General features: G+C 46.8%; 1 protein-coding gene across 5 annotated transcripts in view; it reads right to left on the minus strand.

Moving 5' to 3' along the window:
* Positions 1 to 10,721: 10,721 nt before the first annotated feature.
* Positions 10,722 to 17,913, minus strand: part of TMEM40 (transmembrane protein 40) — a 66,155-nt gene continuing 58,963 nt past the window's right edge. For 4 of the 5 annotated variants that reach the window (XM_087431540.1, XM_087431539.1, XM_087431542.1 and 1 more), the window contains 4 exons: positions 14,023 to 14,094; positions 13,867 to 13,941; positions 13,305 to 13,367; positions 10,722 to 11,320 (listed from right to left, as the gene is read on the minus strand). In XM_087431540.1, coding sequence (XP_087287666.1) covers positions 11,244 to 11,320; positions 13,305 to 13,367; positions 13,867 to 13,941; positions 14,023 to 14,094 — 287 coding nt within the window. In that variant the 3' untranslated portion in view covers positions 10,722 to 11,243. The other variant, XM_087431541.1, reaches the window with a different exon arrangement.

A 17,913-nucleotide genomic window follows, 5' to 3' on the forward strand; every position in this document is an offset into this window, starting at 1 on the left:
CATCCTGGCGGGGCCTGGGGTCCATCAGAGAGGCCCTGCCCCACCCTCAGGCCAGACCTGTGGAAAACTGCACAGGTGGGGCTGCCTCTGCAGCAGCCCTGGCTGGCCCTCTCTGACCACAGGCTCAGCCCTCTATGCCGAGGATGGGCCAAGGCCTGTACTCAGTTGCCTTGGGTCTTTCCCAATGGGGAGGGCAATCCTTTGCTCAGCTGCCAGGTCACTGAGGGAGCAGCAGCCTGCTGCTGTCCAGTCCTCTGCCTCCTCCCAGTCCTGCCTCAGCTCAGGGCTCCTCATATCCTTCAGACCAATATACTCTCTCCCCCTGCCTCAGTTTCCCCTCCTCCAGGCTTCCTCCAACCTGTCCCCACTCTGTAGTCAGAGGGATCTCCCCCAAACTCAGAGCTGACTGCTTCTTGCCCCTCCCACAATTCCCTTCTGTGGCTCTCCAAGGCCATCAGGATGAAGCCCCAGCAACTCTGCTCCTCAGTCAAGGCCCTTCACCTTCTGCCCCGCCCACCTGGCCACTGTACTTCCTGCCAGTCCCCTCATTCAGAAGTACCCAACATGCCCACATAGACTTCCTCGAGCCTCCAAGTCTTTGCACGTGCTACTTCCTCTACCTGAACACTTTTTCCCTACCTCTCTGTCTGGGAAAACAAGAGGTTGGGGGTAAACACAAAGCATGATGGGGCCTGTCCAGGGAGGGTCGCAGCTCTTCTGTACTCACCATCTTGGCACTGTCATCCAGTCGTGGGCCTTGAATACCACCATCGCGCTGGTGTCTCCCAAATGTGCAGCCCCAGCCCAGACCTCCGCCTAGATCTCCAGACTCGTAGACCCAACCACTCACGCTCCTACCTGGATGTCTGATTGGCGTCTCAAACTTTACATGCTCCAGTCTGAACCCTGCTCTTCCCAAGCCCCCCACTCCCAAGCCTGCTTTCCCGTTTCCGTCCCCAGCCTTCCTGGTCCCTGTTGATGGTAACTGGATCTGAGCCACCATCCTCTCTTGCCTGGATTTTTGTAACAGCCTCCTAACTTGTCTCCCTGCCTCTACCCTCTCCCGCCACAGTCTATCCTCAAACAGCAGCCAGAGGGGTCTTGTTAAAACTTAGATCGGACTATGTCCCTCCTCTGCTTAGAACCTCCCATGGCTCCCATCTCACTTGGTAAAAGCCAAAACTCTCACATCTGGCCCCTGCCTACTTCTCTGACCTCATCCCCTACACTTTCCAAACCCTCCATATAGGCCTTCTTGTTATTCTTCCAACATGCCAAGCATGTTCCTGCTGCAGGGCCTTTGCGCTTGCTATTCTTTCTGCCTAAAGCACCCTTCCTCCAGATAGCTACACAGCTATTCCTTCACCTCCTTCACCCAAATGTCATCTTTTCAATGAGACTTTCCCTGACTAGCCACTTTTAAAACTAGGATCTCCCCAGTACTCCTTTTTCCCTCTTCTTATACAGCATTTATCATCCTCTGACACATTTTACTTATTTTGTTTACTCTCCATCTCCCCCCACCAGAATTTAAGCTATATCAGGGTTTCTCAGCCTTGGCACTGTTGCCATTTGGAGCTGGATAATTCTATGTTGTGAGGGGCTGTCCTGGGCATTGTAGGATGTTTACCAGCATCCATGGCCTCTACCAACCAGATGCCAGTAGTACCCCCCTCACCACAGTTGTGACAACCAAAAATGTCTCCAAACATTGCCAAATGTCCCCTGGGGAGCAAAAGTCACCTGACTGAGGACCGCTGAGCTACGTGAAGGCAAGGGCTTTGCCTGGTTCTCTTCACTGCTGCACCCATGTCTAGAGCACAGCCAGGAATCCAGTAAGCATTGACTCCTCTTGGTAGCCTGAGAACTCAGTGTGGGCAAAGCCTGGCATACAGAGCAAATTCTCAGTAGAGTTTTGATGAAGAAGTGGCTGGCTGACTGGGTGATATGGCTACTTTAGGGTTGGGAGCTACTCCTAAATCTGACCAAATTATTTCCTTCTATTTTTTAACCCCAGGAAAAGAGGGTTGAGGTGGGGAAATTCGTCACGAATATGCGGCTTCAGGTCAATGGGAAGGGATCTTGTCAAGGTTCCTCTGGGACACCTTCTCAGCCAAATGACTTGAAAAAGCTTTCTGTGCTGAGTATCTCAATGTCTCTGCGTCCGCACCTCCTCCTCCATCGTCAGTTGACTCCACCTGCCTTCTGCCTTCAGCACTCCCCTGAAACTGCTCTGGATCAAGTCACCAGTGGCTTCCTTGTTATGAAACCCATCAAAGCTGCCAAGATAGAGTAACAGGCCCTGGATTTACCTCCCACTTGAATCAACCAAAAACTGGACAAACCGTTTTCGGACATTGGACATTAGGCGGTAGAGGACAGTGATCCCCCGGAGAGAGGAAACAAATGATGTGAGTCCCACAGGTGTCTCAGCCTACCGCTGGGAGACAGTTTCCAGGCTGCAGTGCAGAGAGGGTGCTAGTACTGAATCGTGTCCCCCTAAAATTCATATACTGAAGCCCTAATCCCCAATGTGGCTGTATTTGGAGATGGAGCCTGAGAGGAGGTGCTAAAGGTTAAATGAGGCCACAAGGGTGGGGCCCTAATCTGATAGGGCTGGTGCCCTTACGAGAAGAGGAAGACTCCCCAGAGCTTTTTCTTTTTCTGCCACATGAGGACACACCCAGAAGGAGGCCATCTGCAAGCCGAGAAGAAGGCTCTCACCAGAAACTGACCAGGCTTGGACACCTTGATCTTGGACTTCCCAGCCTCCAGAAAGACAGGAGCCTGCTGCAGAGAGAGAGCCCTGGAGGGCTGCAGCGGGCCCTCCTCCTGTCTTCTGCTGAGTGCTGACAGGCACGTGCATGTGATAACACTCGGCAGACGTGTTCAGCCCTAACATACTTATTTCTCAGCAGTCTTTGACGCAACCGACTCACCTCTCCTTGAAGCTTTTCCTCCCCTTGGCTTCTGTGAACCCCTGCCTCCTGGTTTTCTCCTGTCTCTCTGGCCACACCTTCTGGTGTGTCCTCCTCACCTGACTTTTAAATGCTGGAGTTCCTCAAAGCTTGATCCTTGGCCCTGTTTTCTTCCTATTTGAATTCTGTCCCCAGCAGCTCACATAATGCCTGGCACATAGTAGGAACTCAAATATGTATTGACTGCCTGTTGGTCAGGTAGGAGTTGACAGCTCCTAGAATGTTATCATCCAGTGGAAGTTCTCACCTGTTTCTCAGCCCCATATATCCAACTACATGAGAGATGCACCCTCTTGTATGTGCCTCAGAGACCTCAAAATACTCACGTCCAAGATAGAACGTATCATGTGCTCCAGCTGTCCCCCAGATACATTGTATTCTTCTTTTTTAATACTAGAGTTGGGCTGGGAACATGGCTGCCCAGCAGGGACTACATTTCCCAGCCTCCTTTGCAGTTAAGGGTGGTCATATGACTATGTTCTTACCAGTAGAATGGGATTGAAAAGGATGTGCACAACTTCCATGTTCTTGCTTAAAAAGAATTTGCTTGCCTTCTACTTCTTCTCATCTTTCTTCATATAGACTGGAATGTGGACATAGTGACCAACTAGCTTTGATCCTGCAGACTGGGACAATATTCTAAGACACAGCTGAGCCACAGATGGGTCCCTGAGTGACCATGTGGAGCAAAGCTGTCCTGCCAATCTGGACTGCTCAACTGCAGAATGCTACTGAGAGAAAAATAAAGTTCTATTTTATTTAAGGCCCTGTGTTTTTGGATCTGTGACACCAGCAAAGGCAGTATTCCTAAGTAATATACCCACAAACCTGCTTTCCCATCCGCATTCATGTGGGAAAACATTGTCATTTCCATCACATCAGTTAGGCCTTTTGGATGCAAGGAACAGAAGCTCCAACTCAAACCGGGGGAAAGGAAAGAGGGAAGTTTATTGCCTCATAAAACAGGAATAGCTTGAGGGGAGCTTGATCCATAAGGTAGAACATTGCCACCAGGGTTGATTTTGCAGCTTCTCTTGGTTCTACTGTCCTTGCTGTGGACTTCATTCTTAGACTGTCCCTGGTGGTAGCAAGATAGTGGCAGCAGGGCTAAGTTCATGCCCTCACATCATGAAATTCAACAGAGGAGAGGGTGCTTCTCTCAAAAGCCCCAGTATGATGGTCAACTTTATGTGTCAGCTTGAGTGGGCCATGGGTGTCCAGATATTTGGTTAAACATTATTTCTAGATGTGTCTGTGAGGATGTTTCTGGATGAGATTAACATTTGAATCAATAGACGAGCAAAGCAGGTTGCCCTCCCCAATGTGAGTGGGCTTTATCGAATACAGAGCAGGCCTGAATAGAACAAAAAGGTGGAAGATGGGAGAATTCACTGTCTGTCTGCCTGACTGCTTAGCTGAACATCAGTCTTCTCCTGCACTGGGACTAGAACTTACCATCAGTTCTCCCATTCTCAGGCCTTCAGACTTGGCTGGAACTACACCACCAGCTCTCGTGGGTTGCTAGCTTGCCAACTGCAGATCATAGGACTGCTTAGCCTCCATAATAACATGAGCCAATTCCTTATAATAAATCTCTTCATATATCTCCTATTGGTTCTGTTTCTCTGGAGAACCCTGACTAACATACCCAGCAAAGATCTCTGTTTCAATTATCTGTTGCAGTATAACAAATCATTGCAAAGCTTGGTGGCTTAAAACACAGCAATTTATTGTCTTTCATCATTCTTCAATATGGTCTGAGCTCAGCTGGGTGGTTCTTCTGCTTCATATGGTGTCTGCTGGGGCTGGAAAGTCCAAGATGCTTTTTCAGTTGCATGTCTGGTGTCTCAGCTGGGATGGCTGTGAAGCTTGGGGCTGGACAGACCTCTCTCCACCTGGCTTCCCCATATGGCTAGCTTGGGCATTCTCACAGCATGGGTAGCTTAGGATAGTCAGAGTTCTTACATGGAGGCTGAATTCCAGGAGGAAAAGCAGAAGCTGCCAGGCTTCTTAAACTAAGCCTGGGACAGGCACATGTCACTTCTGCTATATTCCATTGGTCAAGACAAGTCACAATTCCATCTGAGATTCAGGAGGTGAGGAAATATACTCCAGCCCTTGATGGCAGGGGCAGCACATGCATACAGGAGGGGAGAGATTGTTGGGGTCCATACGGGGAGACTAGTCACCTGGTGACTGGGTTCTGTTGAGTTCTGAGCCTGGATTGGTTGGTTTACAGACTCTGCTGCTGTGTGAGAGAGACCCAAAAAGGGCCAAAGGAAGAAAAGATGTTGGGGGACTAGTGCCTTTGCCACATGCCCATCCCTGAATCAGTGACCGGAATATGCCCGTCAGAACCCACCCCAGGAGATAGTGGTGGGTCAACCCTCCCAGAATCCATTGGGTGCAGGGTTTTTTCATTGCAGTAAAATATACATAACCTAAATTTAACATTTAACCATTTCTAAGTGTACAATTCAGTGGCATTATGTAAATTCACAATGTCTTATAATCATCACTACTATCCATTTCCAGAACTTTCTCATCACTCCAAACAGAAACTCTGTACCCATTAAGCAATAACCCCCTAACCCACCCTCCCCTCAGCCCCTGACAACTCTTATTATACTTTCTGTCTCTATGAATTTGTCTATTCTGGTATCTCATGTAAGAGGAATCATACAATATTTGTGCTTTTGTGACTGGTTTATTTCACTTAGCACAATATCCTTAAGGTTTATCCAGGTTGTAACATGCGTCAGAATTTCACTCCTTTTTATGGCTGAATAATATTCCATTGTATGGATAGAGCACATTTATCCATTCATGCATCAATTGATGGACACTTGGGTTGCTCCCACCTTTTGGCTGTTGTAAATAATGCTGCTATGAATATGGGTATACAAGTACCTTTTTGAGTTGAGTCCCTGTTTTCAATTCTTTTGAAGCTCCAAGATCATCCTAGACTCCCCTTTTTCTTGCACTTCATTCATTCATTCACTCACTCACTCATTCACTCACTCATTTATTTATTGAACAAACTCAGAGTCTAGTTGGGGAGACCAATATGCACATAGGTGATTGCCATGCTGGATGTTAAGAACCCCAACCATGGGGAGAGGCCACGGGGCTGAGGGTGGGAGTACAGTTGAAGTCATACTGTGGATTAGACCTTTAAAATGTCTTCAAATTCACCCTTCCTCTCTGGTCCCATGGCCAGTGGTACCCCCTGCCTCTAGTCTCACCCTCTGAGAAGCTAGTGCCAGAACGGGATGAGATGTGGAAGGCTTTCATTAGGGAAAATACCTGTGGGAGAGAAACCAGGAAGGGAGCAGCAGGCTGGGAGAGCCGTGAGACTGTGAAGCAAATCTAGCCCCAGGTGACGAGGAGAGGGAAGGAGGGTTGGGTGGAAGGGTATAGTCTGCTGGGTAGTCTAAGGAGGGTTTGGCAGGTGTCTAGGAATCCTCAGTGAAAGTCAGCTGTGAGAGGAGTCCCATGTCTCCCAGAAATGGGTTGCCTTAGTAACCCTCTTGTGCTGTCACCGGCTGGGACCATCCCCTGGGAAGTGTGGCCTTGGCGCAAACACAGAGCACGACAGTCCTTGGTCACTTACGATCCTTGTAGTTGGAGTCTGTGAGGCGCATTCTCATGCCCCCATAGCCCCACAGGGCTACCAGAGTGATCTTTCTAAAATGCAATCTCACTATGCCACTCCTCTGTTCAAACACCTTCCATGGCTCCCCAGTGTGCTCAGGCTGAAGTCCCACCTCCTAATCCCAGCTCTCAAGGTCCTGTTGGGGGAAAGGGGACAATTATCCTGTGTGCTCCATTGCCCATTAATCCTCACTCCTACACACAGCCTATATGCCTCAGCCACACCGGACTGACTGCCTGATGCTCCGTTAGACATGCAACACTCTTTTATTCCTCCATGCCTTTCCGTCGCTGTGCACTCTGCCTGGAAAGCCCTTCCCTACTCTCCCTGTCTTTCCCTACTTCTCCCCCGTCAAAGCCCCGCTCCCATGTCAAGTGCTTTCCGCAGTTTCCCAGGTGCAGTCAGCAGCACCCCCTGGCTCTGTCTCCGCCTCAGGCCCAGGTCCTCTGGAGTAGACAGGATTTCTGGGGCTGTGTCAGGAGAATGGGATAAATGACTGCCATAGTCCTCTTGGCTTCTCTCCTGTCCTCCCAGCACAAGCTGGCTTATACGGCCTCAAAATACTCTCACACTCCTGTCCTCCCTCGGCTGTGATCACAGCAGAAATCCAGCACACAAAGTCCAGGGCAGTCAGATAGAAGCTCCCACCGGCCCCCATCCAAGCCCTCCCCTAACTCCTCTGTACATCCCTGCCTTCCTGGGCTCAGGATTCAATGCTTTATTTTTAGACCACACGTTGGGCCGGGGCTCCAGGAATCCGTTTGAGGCCTGAGGTGTAACCAGACCCCAGGCAGGAACTGGCCTTGAGCTCTAGCTGGGCAGCGGAGCAGTGCTGGGGCCGGGGCCTCAGGGAGGCAGCACACCAGGGCAGACGGACCCTCTGCGGAGAGCTGGAGAGCGGGGGGCTTTCTCCCAGGGCACGGAGGGCTCCTACAACCTGACCTGCCTGAACCCTTCCTATGACAACTGGGGCCCAGACAGGCCAAGGTTACCTGCGGCACTGGGGTCAAACTCATGTTCCCACCACGCAGTCAGGCTGCCAAAAATCGGAAAGTGGAGCAGAAGTGATTGTGTCCTTGTTCTTGCTCTGGCTTTCTCACCCATTCTGTGCATACCTCCTCAGCTCCTGTTTCGAGCTTAGCACTGTGGAGATCCCTCAGTGTAGACACTGTAAGCTGAGGGCCTGCAGCTCAGGTCTGGTTTTATTTGACCACAATTAACTTGAAATGTCTTTTTAATTGTGGTAAAATACACATAACAGAAAACTGACCACCTTAACCATTTTTACGTGCACAGCTCAGTGGCGTTCAGTCCATTCACATTGCTGTGCAGCCATTGCCACCATCCATCTCCAGAACTTTTCCATCTTCCCCAACTGAAGCTCTGTCCCCATTAAACACTAACTCCCCTTCCCCCACTCCCGCCCCCATCCAGGCCCTGGAAACCACTGTTCTACTTTCTGTCTCTATGAATCTGACTACTCTGGGGACCTCATATCAGTGGGATCATACAGTATCTGTCCTTTTGTGACTTAGCATATTGTGTCTTATCTCACACAATAAGTGTGGCTTATTTCACTTAGCATAACGTCCTTGAGGTTCATCCATGTTGTAGCACGTGTCAGAATTTTCTGAGCCAGCCCTGTCTATTGGTTGAGATTCGGTGCTTTCACCACCATGGCCTGGGTTCATTTCCCGGTTGTGGAAACACACCACCCATCTGTCAGTTGTCATACTGTGGTGGCAGCTCACATGGAGAACTAAACTAACAACTAGGATACACAGCCATGCACTGAAGCTTAAAAAAAAAAAAAAAAAGAATTTTCTTCCTTTTTAAGGCTGAATAATATTCCATTGTATGTATAGACTACATTTTGTTTATTCATTCATCTGTCGATGGACACTTGGGTTGCTTCCACCTTTTGCCTATTGGGAATCATGCTGCTACGAATACAGATGCACAAACATTTCTTTGAATCCCTGTTTTCAATTCTTTTTGGTCTATATCCAGAAGTAGACTTGCTGGATCATATGGTCATTCTATTTTTAAATTTTTGAGGAACCATTATACCATGTTCCATAGCGGAATTTGAAATTTTTAAGAATTAGTTTCCAATATTAAAAAAATCTGGGTTTCAGCCTTCTCTTGAGAAATTGGAGGTCTGACATCACTGGTCCTGTACTCTTAGAAAGCATTATCAGGCCCCCCTCAGAGACACCAGCCCCACCAGGCAGTGCCCCCTCCTCAGAGAGCTGGGTCTCAGCTCTGTAGGGCTCTCTCCCAAGCTTCTTGGTTCTCACCTCTTTCCTTTGTTCCCCAGCCCTACGTGCTAACTGCTTCCCTCACTTTGGCTCTGTGATGCCTTGCCTTTCAGTCTCCTGTACGTGTTTAACACAACCCCTATATTAGATCTCTCTGTTAAAAGACCTGGTGTAGTTCCATTTTCCTGGCTGGTACCACTCAGCTGGTGTTCCTGCCTGGCAACGCTGGACAGCAGCTGCCCACTTTGGTCAGGTATCGGCTCTCCTGGTCCCCTCTCCCTGCTCCCCATTTTTCTACATCAGGCTGACTTTGTCTGCCTGACCATTTGGCATCTGATGTGTGCCCTTGCTCTAATCAAGTACCTCCCAATTACTGAGCATCTACTATGTGCCAGATACTGTGTATAAGACTTGGTGCAATTATCTCACGTAATCCTTGCCACAACCCTGTGAGGCGGGCACTGCTCTGATCCCCATTGTACAGATAAGGAAACTGAAGCCAGGACGGAGAAGGCTAACCACACCGTCCTCAGACCCGCAAGTTCACATTTCTATCATGAAAGCTTGTATTCTATTTATACGTTTGATAAATATCTGATCTGTGCATTCCAGGCTCCCTTTTGAAGAAAGTAAGTTATGCATAAGCACTTGACATCAAAACCTCAGAAACTGACTTTCCATGTCTTAGTGTTCTCGTCTGTGAAATGGGGATCATGATAGACACTACCTCACAGGGTTTCGATGAGGATTAAATGACATGATGTGTACACAGTGCTTAGCTCCACAGCCAGCACGTAAGAAGTACTGAACAAACGATAGCTTTTGATAGTATCACCTAAACACAGAGGGGTTATTATGTAAAGCATGATACACACAGTGGCTGGAAATGATGCTTATGGACAGTAGGTAGTCATGAAAAAATGCTTATTATATGTGAAAGAAAAAAGATCCCAAATAAAAATAAATGAAGTCATGCAGTAAAAAGACTCACAGAGGGCCGGCCCCGTGGCTTAGCGGTTAAGTGCGTGCGCTCCGCTGCCGGCGGCCCGGGTTCGGATCCCGGGTGCGCACCGAGGCACCACTCCTCCAGCCATGCTGAGGCCGCGTCCCACATACAGCAACTAGAAGGATGTGCAGCTATGACAGACAACTATGTACTGGGGCTTTGGGGGATAAATAAATAAATAAAATCTTTAAAAAAAAAAAAAAAAAGACTCACAGAAAACACACCAAAATACCAACTGTGGTTGACTTTGGATCCTGGGATTTGGGGCAATTTTTTTCCTAATGAAAATGTAAAAAAGGTAATAAATCACTAAAAAGAATCACAATGCTCCTCAAACTGACTACAGATGTAATCCAATCCATCAGAATTCCCACTGGCTTCTTCGAAGAAGTTCACAAGCCGATCCTAAAACTTGTATGGAAATACAAGGGACCCAGAACAGCCCAACAAACCTTGAAAAAAAGGAACAGGGTTGGAGGACTATGCCACAGGTGTTGCCGTCAGGCTGAGCTGAGAGCCGAGTGCTGAGGAAAGCACGGCTGTGACTGTCGAGAACATTCCCCACTCCTTACTCTTCTGAAAGAAAGCCTTGAGCTTCGTGGACAGAGCCGTCTTAGAAGAGCAAGGCAGTTCTTGCCGTATGAGTGGCTTTGGGAGGTAGGAAGCCTTTCATCTCTTGAGCTATGGGAGCTGAGCTGGAAAATCCCAGAAACGAGAGAACGTAAAAGTCCTTGGAATTCCATAGTCTCATGGTTTCCAAAAGATAATTTTTCACCAGACCACAGTGATTTGAGAAAAAACGACACATAGTAAGATTTTCATAAGGCTTAATTTATTGATTTTAAATCCCATTTTGTTTCTGATGATAGTTTCTCTGCTTTTTTGATGTAGAACTGTCCTTTCTTTTATAAAATGATGCTGCTAGTTGATGTTTTTATTTTTATTGTCCTCAATTGGCAAGTAAAGAGTTGGCAGCGCCCCTTCTCTGACTTTTTAAAAAATATTCTAGGGGCCGGCCCCCGTGCCTTAGTGGTTACGTGCGGGCGCTCCGCTACTGGCAGCCCAGGTTCGGATCCCGGGCGCGGACCGACGCGCCGCTTGTCCGGCCATGCTGAGGCCGCGTCCCATGTGCAGCGGCTAGAAGGATATGCAACTATGACATACAACTGTCTGCTGGGGCTTTGGGGAGAAAAAGGGGAAAAAATATTCTATAACTCTGAGAAATCCCGAAGTCTGGGAAATACTGGGAAGACCTGTGGCTGCCTCAGAGACGCTCTGCCTGCAGTGGGGGACTAGCCACACTCTGGAGGGCAGCTTGGCTGGAGGAGAACACAGGCTGGGGCTCACATCACAGCTCTGCTGCTTACTTGCTGTGGACACTTGAGCAAGTTACCAAACCTCTTTGAGTCTGTTTCTCCATCTGCAAAATGAAGATGATTCACACATCTCAAGGCTGCTGTGGGAATTAAATCAGATCATGTATGTGACTGGACCTGGACCATCATAAGCACTTGAGGAAGTGTCCTCCAGAGTCTACAAGCTCAATGAAGGCCCCCACTTTTCTCTTCTGCAAGTTGAACAGTTCTCATTTCTCCAATCATTCTTTATATCCCACCCTGGTCTCTTCTGTGTGTTCTCTAGTTTGTCATCATTGCTCTTGATATGTGAGTCTAGAACCGAACACATGCTATTGATGTGTCCTGGCTGTGTAAAGGACCTATTATCACCTCCTTCAGTTAGACTCTACCTCGATTAATGCAACCCAAGCTTTCAATGGATTTTGTTTTGTGCTCTTATCTCATTTCTTTGCTATTTGTTGAGCTGAGGATACCTAACAGCCCCAGATCTTTTTCACAAGAATGTTTGCAAAACCTTGTCTCCTGTTCTAAACCTGTACAACTGAAGTCTTAGACCTAAAATTTCTACATTTATTCCCTTTTGTACTTTATCCAGTAGGACAAGGTGTCCTTCCTGACTAGATGGGGTCAAAGAAGACCCCAAATGTATTCTCGCACTCGAGAAACCTAAAGGAATGTTTAGCTGATTCTTTTTAGTCCAAGGAAGATAATGTTTATTTGAATCTTGACAGAGTCCAGGGTAGTGGCACAGGCACCAGGTGGTGGGGCTGAGGGAAGATGCCTGAATGCTGTCACTTTAGTACCCAGCATTTAACCTGTATCAGGTTCACCCAGGGGCCTGACATGGTGCTTCCCTGCCTCAGGGCAGTGGACTGTCTGTCTGTCCCAGGATGGCTCTGGAGGACCTGAGAGCCCACCGGGATGGCCTGGGGACTTAAGAGAAACCACAAGCCCAGACAGATTACAGCTCGCAGGGCCCAGGGGACTCCTACTGTCTCCTGAGAGCAGTGATGTCCCAGAATCCTCCTGCTGATCCCGGTACTGGGAAGGGCTCAGGCCCCGCACCCTCCCTCTGCCTTCCATTCTGGCAGCTGAACTGCATACCAACGCTGCCCGTATGATACCTTGGCCCAGGCTGGTGCCAACGTTCAGACCACAAGGAAGGAAAAGTGCTCTCTTTATTGCTCTAGCTGGGCCTGCCGTGTGTCTCCTAGAATGTTGCTCTGCCCTCGTGGGCTCAGGGGATGCAGTGGTGGTCGTACTGGGGCCTAGCCTGGCTACCTGCCCAGCACTGGCTTCAGTTGGTCTTCCGGAACCCTGGAAGGCAAAACCCGGAGGATGGCATGGTCTTCTGGAGGCAGCCAGGCCTCATCCCCACCATTACCCTAAGTGCCCAAATAACCCTCACAGCTGGGATATGTAGTCACCCAGAAGCCACAGGTCTCCATGACCCACAGCCATTGACCTAATTTCTCCTTTATGAATGAAATGGATTAAAGGAAACAGAAATCCCCAGCACAGAGACACACAGCCCCCTGGCCTCTCAGTTTTGGGATGTAATAGTAGGCACAGAGCTGCTGGTCCAGAAAGAGGAACTGCTTTAGCCCCTCCCAGCCACTCTAGCTGTGTGATCCTGGGCAAATCACTCCACCTCTCTGAGCCTCAGTTTCCTCATCAGTTAGGTGTAAGATAACTAAAGCCCACCCCCAACCCCAGCTGCTATTAGGCAAATAAAATCACTGAGAAGATAGTGTTTGGGGGAAGTGTAAAGTTCTTTTCCACAGAGCTTCACACATGAGGACTTTTGCATCCATTCCTCACTTGATTTTCGCAACACCCTTGTGCAGTAGGTATTATTACACCCATTTTCCAGTTGAGGAAACTGAGGCTTAAAGAGGCTCTTGGGGCGCAGAGGTGGTAAAGTGGAAAAGAAAGGATTTGAACCCAGGCCCTGTGCTCTTTTCTATACGCTAACCCTTCCTCGTTTGCAACAGAAGACCCTGATAGAGAGAAAGAAAGTGAACATAGGAAGAGTGTAAAATTTACCCATCAGCCTCAATTTCTGAAAGAGGGGGATGAAGCCTTGCAGGATGCTGTGGATCCGGTACACTGCTCAGAAATGGAGAGAAAAGTGGTTGATCTTTGTGCCCTATCAGAGGACCTGGGGTCAAGCCTCCCCCTGGCCACCCTCGGACAAAGGCCTAACCCCACAAACAAGGCTCTAATGGTGGAATTTCAGGTAGCAGGTTAAGCTTAGATAATAGTGCTAGAATTATTATTATTAAAAACAATGACCACAAACAGCAATAACAGTGCCAGGAAACTCAGTGAATTCAGTACCCCACTCCATTAACTAACTTGTTTTTAGTATCTGGCTAATTCTGTTTGTTTGCCACTTTAAACTGTTTTTGTTGCATTTTTGTGGAGCTGCCCATTTTTTCCATGAGGTTTTGCCAACAACCTCACACTGACCTTGAAAGTGATCAGGAAGAAAACATGAGCATAAGGAAATCTTTACAAGAGGTTTAGGTCATGGCTTTCTGGTCTTTGGCAAGCATCTGTGGCCCATCCAGCCACCACTCTCTGAGAGTCTGTGCAGGGGCCTTACCCAGCCCAAAGTAGATGCCAACGGTCTCCAGGGAGGCGAAGGTGAGCAGGCCAATCCCGAGGGACATGAACCAGTCTGCAAGTGCAGCAAGGAGAGAACAGTCAGCCCTCAAGTCCAGAGCCCCCTGCTCCCCTGTTTCCACGCCCCCCCACTCACCTGCGTAATAGTGATAACACACCAGCAAGGCCCCGATGGCAAAGCAGAGGAGTACGAAATGGAAAAACTCATCTGAAAAGGCAAGGGTGGGGAATTACTATTTGCTTCTTTTTCTCTCTCTTTTTAATTTTTTTATTTTTTGGTAAGGAAGATTAGCCCTGAGCTAACATCTGTTGCCAATCCTCCTCTTTTTGCTGAGGAAGATTGGCTCTGGGCTAACATCCGTGCCCATCTTCCTCTGCTTTATATGTGGGACACCTGCCACAGCATGGCTTGATAAGCAGTGCATAGGTCTGCACCCAGGATCTAAACCTGCAAACCCTGGGCCACCGAAGTGGAGCACATGAACTTAACCACTACACCACTGGGCCGGCCCCTCTCTCTCTTTTTTTAATTACTAAAAGTATTCCCATCTCGAGGAGTGACGGCAGCATCATGGTGGAGTGAGCTCTCCCCGCTAAGATACAACAAAAAGGACATTCATATACCAACCGAGGACATTCCCACAACACAAAAGACATCTGAGAGACCCACACAGCCATATGTCTGAAGGTGGAGGTGCTGGACCCCTCCAGAGGAAGTGGAGGAGGTAAGGAGAACTCCTTTCCCTCCCCAGCAGTGACCCTGGGACCACACAGCTCTCAGAGAGGGGGCCAGAGGGGCCGCCCTCCATGGGAAAACCGTCACTCTCTGAGTTCCCTCACAACCTGTGGGAAACTCCCACATGGAGATGATTGAACTGTTGTGGGGGTGTCTTCATCAAGCTAGCACCCCAGGAGAGCAGATAGCAAGGGGAGAGCAAGAAGCCCCTGGGATCTGGCAGGCAAAAGAAAGCGCCCCTCCCCCTGGCTGGCACTCCAGCACAGCCAGTCGGCCAGAGCACCCACGGATCGTGGCAGGCTCAGAATACACAGCTCTTGACCCCCACCCAGTGGTGGTAGGTGGAAACTGCAACCAGATATTATCACTATGTGGAGAAACAAACCCATGCCATCAAACAGTATGAAAAAATATATTACCACTCTAGTCCAGAAGGAAAATGACAAGCACCAAGAAATCAGTCCCAAAGGCACAGAAATTTATAATCTAAACGACAGAGAATTCAAAGTAGCTATCATAAAAAAGCTCAACGAGTTACAAGAAAATAGAGATAGACAGTTCAATGAAATCAGGAACTTCTTCACAAAATGAATTGAAACTATAAAGAAAAACCAATCATGAATGTTGGAGATGAAAAACACAATGGAGAAGGGGCCGGCCCAGTGGCACAAGCGGTTAAGTGTGCATGCTCCACTGTGGTGGCCCAGGGTTCACCGGTTCAGATCCCAGGCATGCACCAAGACACTACTTGGCAAGCCATGCTGTGGTGGCGTCCCATATAAAGTGGAGGAAGATGGACACAGATGTTAGCCCAGGGTCGGTCTTCCTCGGCAAAAAAAGAGGAGGATTGGCAGATGTTAGCACAGGGCTGATCTCCTCACAAAAATTAAATAAATAAATAAATTAAATAAATAAAAAAGAAAAACACAATAGAGGAGATAAAGAAAAATCTGGAATCTTTAAAGAACAGAGCTGACAATATGGAGGATAGAATTAGCAATCTAGAGGATAGGAATGCAGAAATGCTCCAGATGGAGGAGGAGAGAGAACTAAGACTAAAAAGAAATGAAGAAATTCTCCGAGAAATATCCAACTCAATTAGGAAATGCAACATAAGGATTATAGGTATTCCAGAGGGAGAAGAGAGGGAAAAAGGAGCAGAGAACTTGTTCAAAGAAATAATAGCTGAGAACTTCCCAAACCTGTGGAAGGAAATACAAGTGAATGAAGTAACAGATCTCCTAACTATATCATCATAAAAAGACCCTCTCCAAGGCATATAGTAGTAAAGCTGGAAAAACTCAATGTCAAAGAAAAAATATTCAGGGCAGCAAGACAGAAAAATATAACGTACAAAGGAACTCCTATCAGGCTCTCAGCGATCTTCTCAACAGAAACCTTACAGGCTAAGAGGGAGTGGAATGACATATTTAAAACTCTGAAAGACAAAAACTTTCAGCTAAGAATACTCTATCCAGTGAAAATATCCTTCAGATTCGATGGAGAAATAAAAACTTTCCCAGATAAACAAAAGCTAAGGGATTCCATTGCCACAAGACCCCCACTACAAGAAATGCTCAAGAAGCTCCTAATCCCTAAAGAAAAAAAGAGAAAGGGGATACAAAGCCTTGAGCAAGGAGAAAAGTAGGTAGATAAAATCAAAAAATTGCAGCTCTCTATCAGAATAGGTTAGCAAACACTTAATTATAACATCAAAGATAAAGGGATGGAAAACAACAAAAGTAAAAATAACCTCATCACTTTAACCACAAACTCACAACACAAGATGGAATAAGTTGTGACAATAATAACTTAGAAGGGGAAGAAGAAAGGGATGGAATTGACTTAGTCTAAGGGAATAAGAGGCCATCAGAAAATGGACTATCTTATCTATGAGATTTTTTATACAAATCTCATGATAACCACTAAACAAATAACCAGAACAGAGACACATATGATAAATAAAGAGAAAACTAAGAAAACCATCACAGAGAACTACCAAACTGAATTGGTAGTCTGAAACACACAGGATGAGAAACAAAGGAAATGCATAACTGGAAAATGAGTGATAAAATAGCAGTATTAAGCCCTCATATATCAATAATCACTCTAAATGTAAATGGATTGAATTCTCCAATCAAAAGACACAGAGTGGAGTGATGGATTAAAAAACAAGACCCAACAATATGCTGCCTCCAGGAAACACATCTCAGCTCTAAAGACAAACACAGGCTCAGAGTGAAGGGATGGAAGATGATACTTCAAGCTAATGGCAAACAGAAGAAAGCAGGTGTTGCCATACTTATATCAGACAAAGTTGACTTCAAGATAAAACAAGTAATGAGAGACAAAGAGGGTCAATATATAATGATAAAAAGGACACTCCACCAAGAGGACGTAACACTTATAAATATATATGCACCCACCACAGGAGCACCAAGTACATAAAGCAACTATTAACAAACCTAAAAGGAGACATTAACAACAACACAATAATAGTAGGGGACGTTAACACCCCACTTACATCAATGGATAGATCTTCCAGACAGAAAGTCAATAAGGAAATAGTGGACTTAAATGAAAAACTAGACCAGATGGACTTAATAGATATATATAGAGCACTCTATCCAAACACAGCAGATTACACATTCTTCTCAAGCATGCATGGAACATTCTCAAGGATAGACCATATGTTGTGAAACAAGACAAGCCTCTATAAATTTAAGAAGATTGGAATCACAACAAGCATCTTTTCCAACCATAATGCTATGAAACTAGAAATCAACTACAAGAAAAACACTGGGTAAGTGAAAAAGATGAGGAGACTAAACAACATGCTACTGAACAACAAATGGATCATTGAAGAAATTAGAGGAGAAATCAAAAAATATCTGGAGACAAATGAGAATGAAAATACACTGTACCAACTCACATGGGATGCAGCAAAGGCAGTCCTGAGAGGGAAATTCATAGCAATACAGGCCCACCTTAACAAACAAGAAAAATGCCAAGTAAGCAGTCTTAAACTACACCTAACAGAATTAGGAAAAGAAGAACAAACAAAACCCGAAGTCAGCAGGAGGGAAATAATAAAAATTAGAGCAGAAATAAATGAAATTGCAACCAAAAAAACAGTAGAAAGGATCAATGAAACAAAGAGCTTGTTCTTTGAGAAGATAAACAAAATTGACAAACCCTTAGACAGGCTCACTAAGAAAAAAAGAGAGAAGGCTCAGATAAAATTAGAAATGAAAGAGGAGAAATTACGATGGATACCACAGAAATACAAAG

This window comes from Ceratotherium simum, chromosome 5 (assembly GCF_057802395.1).
Source record: "Ceratotherium simum simum isolate JZ-2026a chromosome 5, ASM5780239v1, whole genome shotgun sequence".
Classification (NCBI taxonomy): Eukaryota; Metazoa; Chordata; class Mammalia; order Perissodactyla; family Rhinocerotidae; genus Ceratotherium; species Ceratotherium simum.